The sequence below is a fragment of the Conger conger genome, chromosome 15 (assembly GCF_963514075.1).
Source record: "Conger conger chromosome 15, fConCon1.1, whole genome shotgun sequence".
NCBI lineage: Eukaryota > Metazoa > Chordata > Actinopteri > Anguilliformes > Congridae > Conger > Conger conger.
In genome coordinates, this window is record NC_083774.1 from 38605991 (window position 1) to 38619618 (window position 13628).

Sequence of the window (13628 nt, forward strand, 5' to 3'; positions counted from 1 at the left end):
TCCTAATTAGGTAGTTCAACGCGTTCCAGTTCCTTAAATGTATTAACACAATGCAGGTTTCACTTGTTATCATTCGCTTTTATATGAACATCGTCTCATTGCCAGACTATGGCAGATGGTCACATATTTTGCTTGAATTGGTGCTGTATACATCTCTAAAGATTAAGATGTATTATTTCAAATTCTCTTTTTAAAATATTTTTAGGGCCCAATGGTATAATACCAGGACCAGCTGACAGAGCGGACTGGTTTTAGGGCTGAGCTCTTGGGATTTGAGTGCCTCAAATTGGACCACAAGCTATGTTGGGTATATGTTTTTGGTATAGGCTATTTCTACAGAATTTAGCATCCAGGGTCTCTATTGGCCATAAGCGTCATTTACACAGGGTCCACGTCCCCCCGCCCCATATCTGGAAAAACCGTATCTGCCCCTGCAATGTTCGGCCCATATTCAAATTCAGCCAGACGCGCAGCGCCTCTTGTCCCTTCTCCACCAATCATCTAGGCTACAGGAGGCAAAATTTCAACAGCTTTTAACATGAACACGGAACAAGAACATTATCAATCCAGCATCAAAGCCAATACCAACCAGAAAATGAGTGTATATTACATACTGTTAATTCCACAAACATATCAGCTTCATGGTTACTCACTTGAAAAAATGTTTTTAACATGAGAATGTATACCAAACACTATTCATTAAATTTGGGTGTCCAATGTCAAGTGTTTTTTTAATTATATGATGATGCACTGTTTCTAAAAGGGAAAGCACCTACCCAAAACCTGAATTGGAATTTTGACTCAATGGACTCTCTCAGAGGTCAGAGGACCATATGGGTCCCGAGTTGGGTTCTAAAAGTTACCACGAAGACGTAGAGATAAGCTCTAATATTTTCTGGGGCATTCCCTGAGACTAGGGATACACCCCAGAGGTGGAAGGGGAAAGGGAGAAAGGGAATAAATAATTCCCCGGCACTTAGCCAACCAAAAAAGTGACCTAATATAATAACAGACATGCGGTAAGAAGAAAACGAAGACAGTGAGCATCTCGGCTCCACTGACAATGCAAGATTACTAACACTAACACTAGAATACACAAAAAACATTAACACTCTAATTTCCCTGACAAAACAGGATTACGTAAAAATAGATGGGAATACACAAAAGACATTAACCCTCTAATTCAAATGATGAAGCAGGAATACTAAAGGTAGGAAGTGTACACAAACAGTCACAGAACTTCGAGCTTACTGAGGGGCGATACTACATGTACACCACTTGACTTTAGGAAAGTCAGCATCCACAGATATTCACCAGATGCTCACCTAGCCTCAACAGACCGTGCTGGAGACTTACAAAGGTGGCAACTAAAAGCATCTACTGCACCAAGGGTTATTCAACACAGACCCCTGGGTGGTCGGCAAGTCCTGTCTCCCACGACCATGCATTTAGTCTCTGTGAACACCACACACTAATAGCAAACATACAGTAATATTGACTCAACTACAACATGCTCCTTGGCTCCACCAACAGTATGGGAGACCTAAGAGGAAGCAAGATAAATACACAAACTATCAGAGATTCGCAAAGCTCCCACCGGGAGGAGTGACGAGTCTAAACTCTGCTGGGTATTCTCAGCTGGGATGTGTCAAACTACCAGCTATCATTTCTGATTTTGGTTTCATTTTTCCCCAATAAAACAGGCAACATTTTGAAATCTTCAGACACGAAAGGAGGCAGAGAAACAGTAGTTTGTCGATACACTGTGGAGCATGGTGGTGTAACAGTTCTGAGAAAATCCAAAAGTATGTATTTGAAAAAGTAAAATCTTGCCAATGTATTACATTGATTGACAAAAGTGGACAATTAATAATTGCACCCCTGCCATGGAGCTGTCCTTGCCCTGATAACTAATTGTAGATATTTGTGGGAAGAGTGGATATGTGTGGGAATAGTGAATATGTGTGGGAATTCTTCAAGCAGCACCTCTCCCCATCCCTCTCTACCTCCCTGTGAACCTTAATTGTTGTCTTTCTGTGACTTGCTTTGTGTATCGGTATTTTTAGTTGGCTAGGTAAGCAGTGTTTGGATAGTTAACTTTGGTCACTTTTGCTCTGTTTGTTTGTTTCTTTGAAATAAAAAAATAAAAATTGGCCCTCGTCCTTATCTTTGTTGTACAGGTAGCAGTTGAAATTGTACTTCCCTCTAGGGTCTTTCAGTGCACTTATCCCTGATTATGGGTATGCACTTTGTTGTACGTCGCTCTGGATAAGAGCGTCTGCCAAATGCCAATAATGTAATGTAATGGAATTGTAAATATGTGTGAGAATAGTGGATATTTGTGGGAATAGTAAATATGTGTGAGAAGAGTGGATATGTGTGGGAAGAGTGGAAATGTGTGGGAAGAGTAAATATTTCTGGGAATAGTGGACACATAGTAACAGAGCATGTCATAGAGCCGACATGGCTCAGGCAGTAAGAGCAGTTATCTGGCAGTTGGAGGGTTGCCGGTTTGATCCCCCGCCTGGGCTGTGTCGAAGTGTCCCTGAGCAAGACACCTAACCCCCAAATGCTCCTGATGAGTTGGTTCCTTGCATGGCAGCCAATTGCCATTGGAGTGTGAGTGTGAGTGTGAGTGTGAATGGGTGAATGAGAAGCATCAATTGTACCGCGCTTTGGATAATGGCGCTATATAAATGCCAACCATTTAGAGCCAAACTTTATTCATGCAGTCCATTTATACTGCCATAGATGATTTAAGCTATTCAGGTTCAGGAATGTAGTACGTTCCCTGCTCCAAATAATAGACCTGTTTGTGCAAGTGCGCTCTAGGTAATTGAACAATGGATTTACAGGGATGTCATCTGCGAGGATCTCTGATTAGTTTGTTAATTCAAATAAAAGTGGTTTACAGTTTAGTTGTGCTTTCTCCTAATCTCCAATCTCTTATAAATACTGAGGGCAGCCACTGTCATGTTTGAGAGTATCCATGTGCGAAACCACGTGACAATTAACTGAATAAAGCAGAAACAGTTCACTTCACAAGAAGTTATCCTCCCTAATACCAATGTTATACTTTAACATCAATTGGTTGTACGTCGCTCTGGATAAGAGCATCTGCTAAATGCCACATAATGTAATGTAATGGTCAGCATAGACTATTAAGAAAAAATGCACTCAATAAGAGAAAAAAAAGATTATTTCTATTTTCACATCTTCAACACTCTCACTTTATGAGGGATGCTATGGACAGTAGGCTGAAATTTCATTTTCATCCCCCAGTAGAAATGGGAGACATTTTACAACAGATAATATTCATTCATCCATCCATTATCTTAACCCGCTTATCCTGAACAGTGTCGCAGGGGGGCTGGAGCCTATCCCAGCATACATTGGGCAAAAGGCAGCAATACACCCTGGACAGGTCGCCTGTCAATCACAGGGCACATACACCATTCACTCACACATTCATACCCACGGGCAATTTAGACTCTCCAATCAGCCTAACCTGCATGTCTTTGGACTGTGGGAGGAAACCGGAGTACCCGGAGGAAACCCACGCAAACACGGGCAGAACATGCAAACTTTCTTTTGTTTAATAGTGGGATACTGTTTATCAGTAATATCAGAAATGAAGGTAGGGTGGAGATTTTGCTGTGCTTCAGTTTGGCTCCGTAGTGGTTCAGTATATTTATCCGAGTATATTTAGCCAGATTACCTGGGAACTTGCAGCTGGTGTCCCATGAGGGCGATGTTGTAACTAAGGGGAGCGGCCTGTTGCCATGTGAGCGGGGTGGCCACAAGCCAGCAGCCCTCTTCTCTCAAGGGCCAATCAGAATACCTGATAAGAAACGAACACAATTTACTCTCTTGCACTCGACCCAGACCACCACTTAACCTTTCCTTCCGGAATGATGACCCCTGCCCAAACTGCTCCTGCACTTCGGCTTCACTTGCCACCAACAAAAGATTGTTTCTTTCTTTTAGCACTGGAAGCTTTGAGCCTGGAAGAGCACCACCTCCCTCTTCACGGCAAACCACAGCCTGTGTGGGCGTTAGCTCTTTCAAACAGAAAAACCAGCAAACAACCTGTCTCCACGACTCACAGCACAGAACGATCCAGCAAATGCCTCAAAATGTTTGGTTTATGGAAAACTCGTTCACACTGCTCTGACTTAAAATGGACTCCCACAGCACTCTGAATTAGGGGTGGGACTTTATGATTTCCTCAAAGCGATGGCAAGCTGATTCACCCATGCATTTACTCAAGCACTCCATTGAGTGCCTCAACCCTGCCTTCTGGCAGCAGACCTTGATAAAGGTGTCACAGAGAATGTTCTCTGGGTTTAAATCACACAGAACCTCAGGACATGTCAAGCCCTTTCCCACTGGGTTTAATGTTCCACCAGAAAACATTTATTCATTGTTTTAAAAGAAAATATACTTTTCATGATTTGCAGAACTCTAAAACATTAGATTCAAGTTATTTTAAAGACAATATCAAAACCATGTATAAAGTGTTGGCTGAGCTGAGGGGAAACAAACTGTCACCAGTTAGCAAGCTTTCAAAATTAGTTCCCCAAGCTCCCAAGCCCAAGCACCACAGAAGTAAAGCAAATATGAATTATTTAGAGTAGCAAATTTACTGAATAGCAAATATGCTAATGGTTTCGTCAGACCAAAAAATGTCCTATTTTCCGATGACATTTCTTTCTCAGTGTTTAAGAATGTGCCAGAAAGTACTTATTTCCTTGAGCATCACACCCCAACTGAATATGCACTTTTCTGCATAAAATTAAGGACACCAAACAGCCACAATTTAGTCAACCACCTAGTGCTTTGGTTCAAGAAACAAATGGCGAATACGCTCAGGAAATGCACGTTTGGAGCATTTATTGCTTGTGCCATTTACACATCGCGCACATTACCTTAAATGATGTGGAATTGATCTTTTCTCAAAAGGGATGAAGCACTCAAGTGAATTGCTTTCACGTTAATGAGGTCTTGATTCTTCAGCGAGCTGAAGGCTGCGCTAGTCACGCAGATGCTCTTAAACATGAGGAGAGTTTGAGTAGCTCTCTACAACAGTCACACAGTTGCTCTTTAAAGGAGGAGTTTGAGCAGCTCTCTACAAAGAGCTTACCTGTGCTCAGACTCGTGGATGGACAGAATGACCCCCGATGTTGCCACCCTCTGTTGGACAGAGACCAGGAAGGTGAATTCGCTTTTGTTCTTGAAGAGCTGAACCACCTTGTCCGTCATCTGAGCTGGAGCGTGAACAGCTCTCTGTACATCTGAAAGAGTGAAGGAAAGGACAGACATGAGGGGTCAGTGGCAGATGACATCTCATTTGAGAATTCCCTAAAGACCTGTTCAATCCAGCAGTTTACAATACCAGGCAAACAAAACTCATTTATATTACAATGACAAAATAACCTCAATTTTGTTTGTTCCCACCCAGAGTTTCATAATTTTTTTTACAGTCTATAGGCCAGTATTTAAATAAGTTTCAGGTAGACCAGCGTAGCCTACATGAGATGTTGGAGAACCAGTGATTTCCACTATATAGTCCACAAGTACTACTGGAGAAGCAGTGAAGGTTATCCAACCTCAACATCATACTAACAGTGACTATTTTACACCCTCTAAGCCCCCCAGCACAACAGGAGAAGAAGTGAGGGTTATCTACCCTCCAGGCCATACAGTACACATCAATCAGGCCAGGTACACTGAAGAGAGGACCTAATGTATGTGCGTGGGCGTGTGTGTGTGCAAATGTGTGTGTGTGCGTAGGCATGTGTGTTAGTGTGCATGTGTGTGTATGTGTGGGCATGTATGGGCTTGTTATGTGACAGCGTGTTCAGAGATCACAGCTCTTTATGGGACAGTGTGTTCAGAGATCACAGATCACGGCTCTTTATGGGACAGTGTGTTCAGAGATCACAGATCACGGCTCGTTATGGGACAGTGTGTTCAGTGATCACAGATCACGGCTCGTTATGGGACAGTGTGTTCAGAGATCACAGATCACGGCTCGTTATGGGACAGTGTGTTCAGTGATCACAGATCACGGCTCGTTATGGGACAGTGTGTTCAGAGATCACAGCTCCAGGTGTGTGACAGTGTGTTCAGAGATCATTTGATGGCCTCCACACCTTTCAGCTACCTACCTGTTTACATGTGTGCACCTTCATTTTAATGCTGATTAATTGTATGTTGTATGATTTAGTGTTCCAAAATGTATGCTTTGCTTCCTTATTTTAAGTAATTTACTGTAAACAAGTACAATGTAATTCATTTCTATTCAATTATATCAAAGAATCATATTAATGATTTTGAAATCATATAAACAGACAATTTCCTCTTGTTCTTTCTCAGTAGTTACATTAGAAGAGAACAGAAGCACTACAGAGAGCAATTAGCAGCTCTCTGAGAGAGCAGCTGAAAATAATAACACTGTTCGCAACACGCTGATCACTCCACTGAGAGAGAAGTCTATCCCAGCATCCCCTTGGCTGCCCTTTGACCCCTAGGAGCAGCTGCAGCAGAGCAGAGTGATTTGGGTTATAAGGGAGCCAGACAGAGACTTCCTCCAGAAAATAAACAAACGGAGGGTCAGAATGCAGCCGGGGTGTCGGGCAGACTGACTCTGGATCAGTCGACAGCACTGTAAAGTACTCATTTTAATGCAACCCTGGTGTCGGGCAGGTTGATCCTGGATCAGCCCACAGCACTGTAAATTACTCATTTTAATTCAGTGGTGTCAAGCAAATGCTCGGTCATGTCTGGTAGAGTACACAGAACCAGGGACAAAATGTTGACAGAATGAGACAAAATACCCTTAAATTAAAGGTGACAGTCTGCAATTCATTTTCCTAATATTCATAGTTTCATTTCAAATCCAAAGTGCTTGAGGACAGACTGCACTGCTTAAACTTCAATATTCTTGTTGGTTGCTTGAAGAAAGTACATTGAGGGCAGAAAAGGTTCACCATCAATAGCCCATTTTCCATGTAAAAGCAGTATTAGGTATTTATCATCAGAAATATGATGTTTGTGCATGCTGTGCTGTCCTCATGGGAAATTATGTTTAAAATATGAGGTGAATAACATATATAGCACATAGGCAATTTTGCTTGAATGTAAAATATGATTTCTAGTTAATTGTTTATATTCACCCCAGTTCACTTTACACACCCTCCAGTTCTCTGGTTGGCAGACAATTTCATGAATCTTTTAAAATTAAGATTCACCATTTAAAAATAAATTTTAATTTTACCTAAACTAGAGCAGTTTAGCCAGCATAGCATTAGCAGAAATAGCCCCATCACACTGTGCTTCTAAATAAAAACATTTGCGACATTGGTGAGGACAAATCAATGAAATCTTGGCCACAGTGTTTGGATAGACGGATAAGGCTGTTCTTTATTGTACAAGGTTGACTGAATCCAGACTGTGGTATAAGACGTACCGAGCTGGCTTTGTTTAGGCTCCACAGAAAAAAGAATGGCTCTGCCGCAGTAGCACTTCAGTGCAAGATGTTTATTTACAGTGCGTTAATTTACACCAAGTCAAAATCCAAGTCCGGTGCAAAAAGTGACCAAAAGGTGAAATAAGTGTAATAAAATATATACAGTGAGAATATGAAAAATATATATTTACAAAGGCAACAAACTACAATCATTACACAAATCAACCACAGCTATATTCTGTTATATGTTGTTCCTCCCTCTCTCTCTCAATGGAATGGAAATGGGGCTCTTTTATACATCAGGCCACTCCCCCAGAACTTACCAACCATTACCCTCAGCATGCAATCCCGTACACCTGCAGTGGCAATGGCAAAACACATGTTCCTAAGATAAATCACTAAACCCTTCAAATGGTTAGGTTGAAATTTCCCTTTTGGGCAGAATTATTTTCAGCTTAGAAATAAAACCAATTGTCGTTGGTTTGACCCAATACTAACAGAACCGCGCATGTGCAACTCGAGACAGGCGCTACTTAGCCAGCCTGAGTTGCCATGGTTCTGTTTGGGTCCTTGTGTTAGTCCTGCTGCCGGAAGCATTCGGCTTCAGTGAAACAGACAAACAACATGGAGACAATGGAGAAGGGAAGACAGTCCAGTCCACTTAAATACAGCGCGTTAAACAAACAATAAATACAATAAATATTTACATTTAACACACATTTATCATGTGTGTGTGTGCTATGGTTACACACTGTTAGAGGCGTATTTGGTGTGGATATGTTTATGTGTTTGAACTAGGGAAACCAGCAACTAACTTCGGGTGTGCACCGAAGTTCATGCGTTATTGTAAACGGGAAAACTGTAAATTAGGGAAAACCGAAAATAAAACATTGTCTGTTTGTCAAGTTAAAGCATTTGAGAGCCGGGACAGAGCCCTCTGTCACACAGACCATAGAATTGGAGATTTAATTCACGTTCCAGCATTTTGGGGCAAACGGGTTGTCAAATCAGTTCTTCACAGTTTCCCTCCTCTATTTACAATCAAACAGTCACATCACCTTTCCTGAACCAAATAGTGAACAAAACCTCAGAGCCCCAACCTGCCACTCCTGAACTTGCCCTTTGAAGATAACCACAAAAATGCCGCCTTGAATCAATTTGATGCAACAGATAGCCCAAAGCAGAATCAAAAATTACTTTTCCAAACCTACATTAACTGCATGGCCCAGAACAAAAAAAAAAAGATTATTATCCAATAAGCAACTGTTTCTGGAATGGTGGTATAGAAGCAGAAATGACCTCCCCTCTTTGGCTGCTGTCAGCTCTGCTAACCACGCTGTCACGGGAGTTTATAGGACAGGACTGAGACAGACAAATCTGCACACAGGTGCCAAACTGGCACAAAGAAGCTATTTTTTTTGCCAACACTCATTTCCTTCAGGTTTGGCCCCAATGCGGCAGTTTTAGGATCCCTGTTCAGGCAGAGAGGCCTTCAGGCCCAGGGACCCCGGCAGCACTGCATGCAGGTATGCGCCCCTGACACAGCTATCAATCAGCACAACATGGGTGTGGCCTTCATCTGACTTGCTTGAGAGCTACAGCCTCAACTACAGGTTCCCATGAACCTCCAAGCAAGCTTCAACTTGAAAAGAAAAACCTTTAGTGAATTGTTTTGTTTTGCTTATCTTCCCCCCAGACAATTTTTAACTTCAATTTGTGGATACCTTCAATACCCATCAATAGTTTTCAGTTAATATATTCACTGAGTCACATAAACTCTGCATATTGGTGAATCTACAGGCTGAACACTTCCTGGTCCCCAGGCGAGGGTGGGTAGGCTGGTTCTGCCTTCTCCTGCCGCAGGTTACACAGCTGGATGGTTCCTTGCACCTGTCCCCTTCAAGCATGGCAGGTTTTAACTGGCTGATGCTGGCTGCCTAGCAACATACCCCAAACCTCCCCCACCAATAAGCATGAGGCATCATGTGCACCTTAAAAAGGCTCACCTCTTTGTCCCTAGTGGTGGAATTTCCCAGTCACTCCATGTCACCCCATTAAATTAATTTAATAGATGTTCTTACAATGGACAGGCTATGGAGAACATAAGCACTTTCCCCTGATTTATACAAGTTAATGGTGCTGAGTAAGTATGCAACGTCACTAAAGGACTAATGCAAATTAACCACATCAATCAAGAACCAAAACACGATTCCTGAATACACAGAGATTACAAGCTGCAACAAGAACATCCAAACATGATAAAATAAAAATACCACAACCTAACTGGTACAGAACACAGGGGTGTGAGGGGGTGGAGATGGCAGGGGAACAGAGATGCGGTCTGAAGAGGTGGGCCTCCGGTCTGCAGCTGAAGACAAAGATCTGTTGTCGTGACAGGAGTGGGCTCCACCGCTGGGGGGCCAGTACAGATGTACACCCTCCCCACACCTACACCACACTACACCAGAGACTGTGCGATGCAGTGGAGCTGGTACAGCGCATGCTCTTTCCCAAACACAGCTAGCAATGCACCAGCTCCTGCTCCACCAGCACTGTCCTAGAGCAGGGATCTCAAACTACGGTCCTGGAGCCGCAGTGTCCTCTGGTTTTTCATTTATTCTGGCACTTATGTAGTTAAAGTCGTCGATTTCCAAAAGAGTCTTTACACCTTGCTTCCGATTCCAAAAGTGGCTGCCGATTGAAAGGAAATCACAAAGATCCAGCAGAGACTGCTGCCCTCCAGGACTGCAGTTTGAGAGGGTAAAACTATCTGGTCTCACTGAGCAAACAGAAACATTCCCCAAGAACCCATCTGCTTCTAAGCTTTCTTGTAGTGCCTTTTCTCACAATTTGGAAAGCCTAATCACATTAGTCGCTGCAACCTCCGCTATCGATTCCAGAGAGCACAGACAAGAGTCCCAAAAAGCCACCTGTTCTCTCAGCACCACAGCCTGCCAGTTCGGCTCCCTGAGACATGACATGGAGCAGGATCACAAGCAGCCAGACAGGCAGACCAGGAGCGTTTTATCAACCAGTCACTGTCGTTTGGGGTCAACTGAAAATCTGCCTTTCTTTTGCAACGCTAGCGACAACTGTGGCTGTAGTCAGCAATGACACGGTTCAGATTCGATACCAGACTGTGAACTAGAACAGTGTCTTAACAGATATGGGACTGTGGGGTCCATCCATCCACTAGGACAGTGCCTTAAGAGATACTAGACTGTGGAGTCCATCCATAAAATAGAACAGCGCCTTAACAGATTCCAGACTGTGGGGTCCATCCATGCACTAGGACAGTGCCTCAACGGATAACAGACTGTGGTGTACATCCACAAAGAAGAAGAGCATCTCAGATACCAGACTGTGAGGCGTATCCATGCACGCACACAGTGCCTTAATAGAATGAGCAAGCCCGCAGCCCCAAGAAGATCCTTGAATTAAAAACGAGGACAGATACTCCCCTCGTCCGAATGTCCGAGGCCTCCCGTGGGACGGGCCAAGCGGGAGAAGGCTGTGTGATGAATGGGCAGAGCCGGGGCTTTTTGCGGTGTGCGTGGCCATGGTGATTCCCCCACCGGCAGGAAGGGAGGCCGGGGCTCGTGTGTGGTGATGCATCACCGGGGCCCGGAGGGACCTGCTCTCATTTCAGCGCTCAAAGGGAGCGATGTGGTGAAGAGGGACCAATGAGAGGCCCTCGGACCGTGCTGTGCATTAGCATGTGTGTATTCAGGGCCTGCACATGACTGAGGTGCCCAATTACAAGCCTGCCCTGGTCAGCGCTGGGAATATCTCCCACAGGTACAATACCTCACTCACTGCTGGCCGGCAGATATTTACAGAAACAAAGCAAGTATTTACCATAAACAAAGCAGATATTTACACGAACCAATCAGATATTTAAATGAGCCAATCAGAAATTCACATAAACCAATCAGATAAAGCAATTAGATATCTACATGAACCCATCAGACATTTACATGAAACGATGATATTTTCATGAACTACTTTCATATTTACATGACACAAGCAGATATTTACATGAAGCATCAGATATGTTTACAGGATTCAGGGAGCTTGTCGGTGTGGTCTGTAGATATTTACTGAGCATTGTTCTAATGGGACATGTAGGCGACCTCTATTCTCCTGCTATCCAGCCACTATACACAACAGAAGAAAAGTCTGAGTTCACCTGACTTTTAACAGTAACTTAAAGAACATAGCATTTTAATGGAAATCACACACTGCTGTTCACACGTTACCATTTCTCAAAAACCTATAAATAGCCATGCTTTTCCCCAATCAAAGACATTTTGAGTTAGACAGGTAACTGGGCTGCAGGTGTCTACAGGGAGCGCATCCCTCACAGTACACGCCAGAGGAACAGTGGTGACACTACAGCGCCTGCCAAATGCTCGCTTTCACACAAAGGAAGAAGGGATTCCAGTCCTGTCAGACAGACACAACATTAAAAAAAAGAGAACTACTGTACCTATATTCCCGGCATTTTAGGTAAGGGATAAAAAGTAAGGGTCTTGAGGAAGTCTGATATAAGGCTTGTTATACAATATGACACAAACATGTAATTAAGCTCTTATGATGGGGGAATACATTGCCTGTTTTCTTGTACTGTGTAATATCATTCATTAATGATGTATAATATATATATATATATATATATATATATATATATATATATATATACATATATATATATATGTATATATTTATATATTTATATATAAATATAATGTAGTGTGTAGATAAGAGAGTTAAAGGCAAGAGGAACTGCAGGGGGGGGAATAAAAGCCAAGAACCATGAATAAAAAAGTAAATAGTCCTTGATTTTTTTTCAGTTGAAAGCATCCATGAAATAATGCTGAAATAAGTTATCCATATACTTGTGGTGAAATGCTCAAAAAGGGCAGTCTCCTCTAAAATGTAAATCCACCTTGATTTGATCACATTTTTTGATGTTAGACATATAAAAGTATTACAAGTATTATTTCCAGGTGCAATTTTCAATCACTATGGTTACCATTTGAAAGTGTTCTGACTAGTATTGGTAAACCAGTAAATGTGTGATCCCCATCCGTGTGCAAAAAATACAGTATAAATTCAGCTCCGCCAAGAACCGGCTAGTGGTATGGAATTGAAGTAATGACTGAGAAGCATTTTAGCTAATGACATTACGTTTCTGTTGCGGCAAAGCACAAACCCTTTTTTTTAAGATGAAAAGTGTTGTATACTTTAGTTAGCAAAATATAGTATTTTACATGTCATAAGACTCATAATATCATTTCATGTGTCCTTTTGCAGTCTCCAAATGTCCTTTTTGGAAAACTGCCTAGACAAAGATTAGTGTCAGGCACCAGGATAATAATCTGTATCCACTCAAAAACAGAAACATTTTTGAAATGTGAGAAAAAAATCTTCCACTTCCATTGTGTCTGAGCTTCTGTAACTTTGTTTTAGTAATACTTTTAGTAATTCTGACTTGGGCAACAAACCCCTATTTCAGAAAACACCAGGATTATGCCTATAGTCAAAAGGGTTCAACCATTTTATTTTGGGTATGTAATTTTCAAGCTTGTGTCAAGAAAAGGGCTGACACTTAAGAGGTTAATTTAGCTTATTGGTTGGCTGAAGTGTCTGTGCCCCTTGTTTTCACAGGCTAAATTGGCCGTTGATTGACAGGAAATCACAAAATGCTGCTGACACTGTAGCAGCCTCCCCTTGCTTTTAAAGGTCATAAAGAAATACAAAGCCCAAGACACGGACAAAACCTCGCTGTGGCTCAGAAACTCACAGGCCAGACCCGGCTCAGGTAAAGAACACTGCTATTATAAACAATAGGGAAAAATTGTTCATCAGCCAACAGAAAGAATCGTCGTATCCAGTTATTGCAGAGTGGGGGCTTCTGGGGAAATGCAGTTACTGGAATTTGCCCCAAGAGCCCAATGTGCCTGTTCAGTTTTTGCCAGGTAGGTGCTACACATTGGTGGTGGTTGAGGTGGGTTTCGCCAACAAGCACTTTGAGTGTCTAGAAAAGCGATATATAAATGTCTATATGAAAGCGCTATCTATCATAATACCGGTTTTCTCGGTGGGTGTGGCCTATTCAAACTTTTTTTTAATAATCATACGAAGTTATACCTGT

General features: G+C 42.3%; 1 protein-coding gene across 1 annotated transcript in view; it reads right to left on the reverse strand.

The window, feature by feature from the left end:
* LOC133111125 (protein kinase C-binding protein NELL1-like) overlaps window positions 1–13628 on the reverse strand; it is a 328107-nt gene that overhangs the window by 234781 nt on the left and 79698 nt on the right. Inside the window, exon 3 of the mRNA XM_061221274.1 lies at window positions 5144–5294. Coding sequence (XP_061077258.1) covers window positions 5144–5294 — 151 coding nt within the window. The remainder of the gene's footprint in view (window positions 1–5143; window positions 5295–13628) is intronic.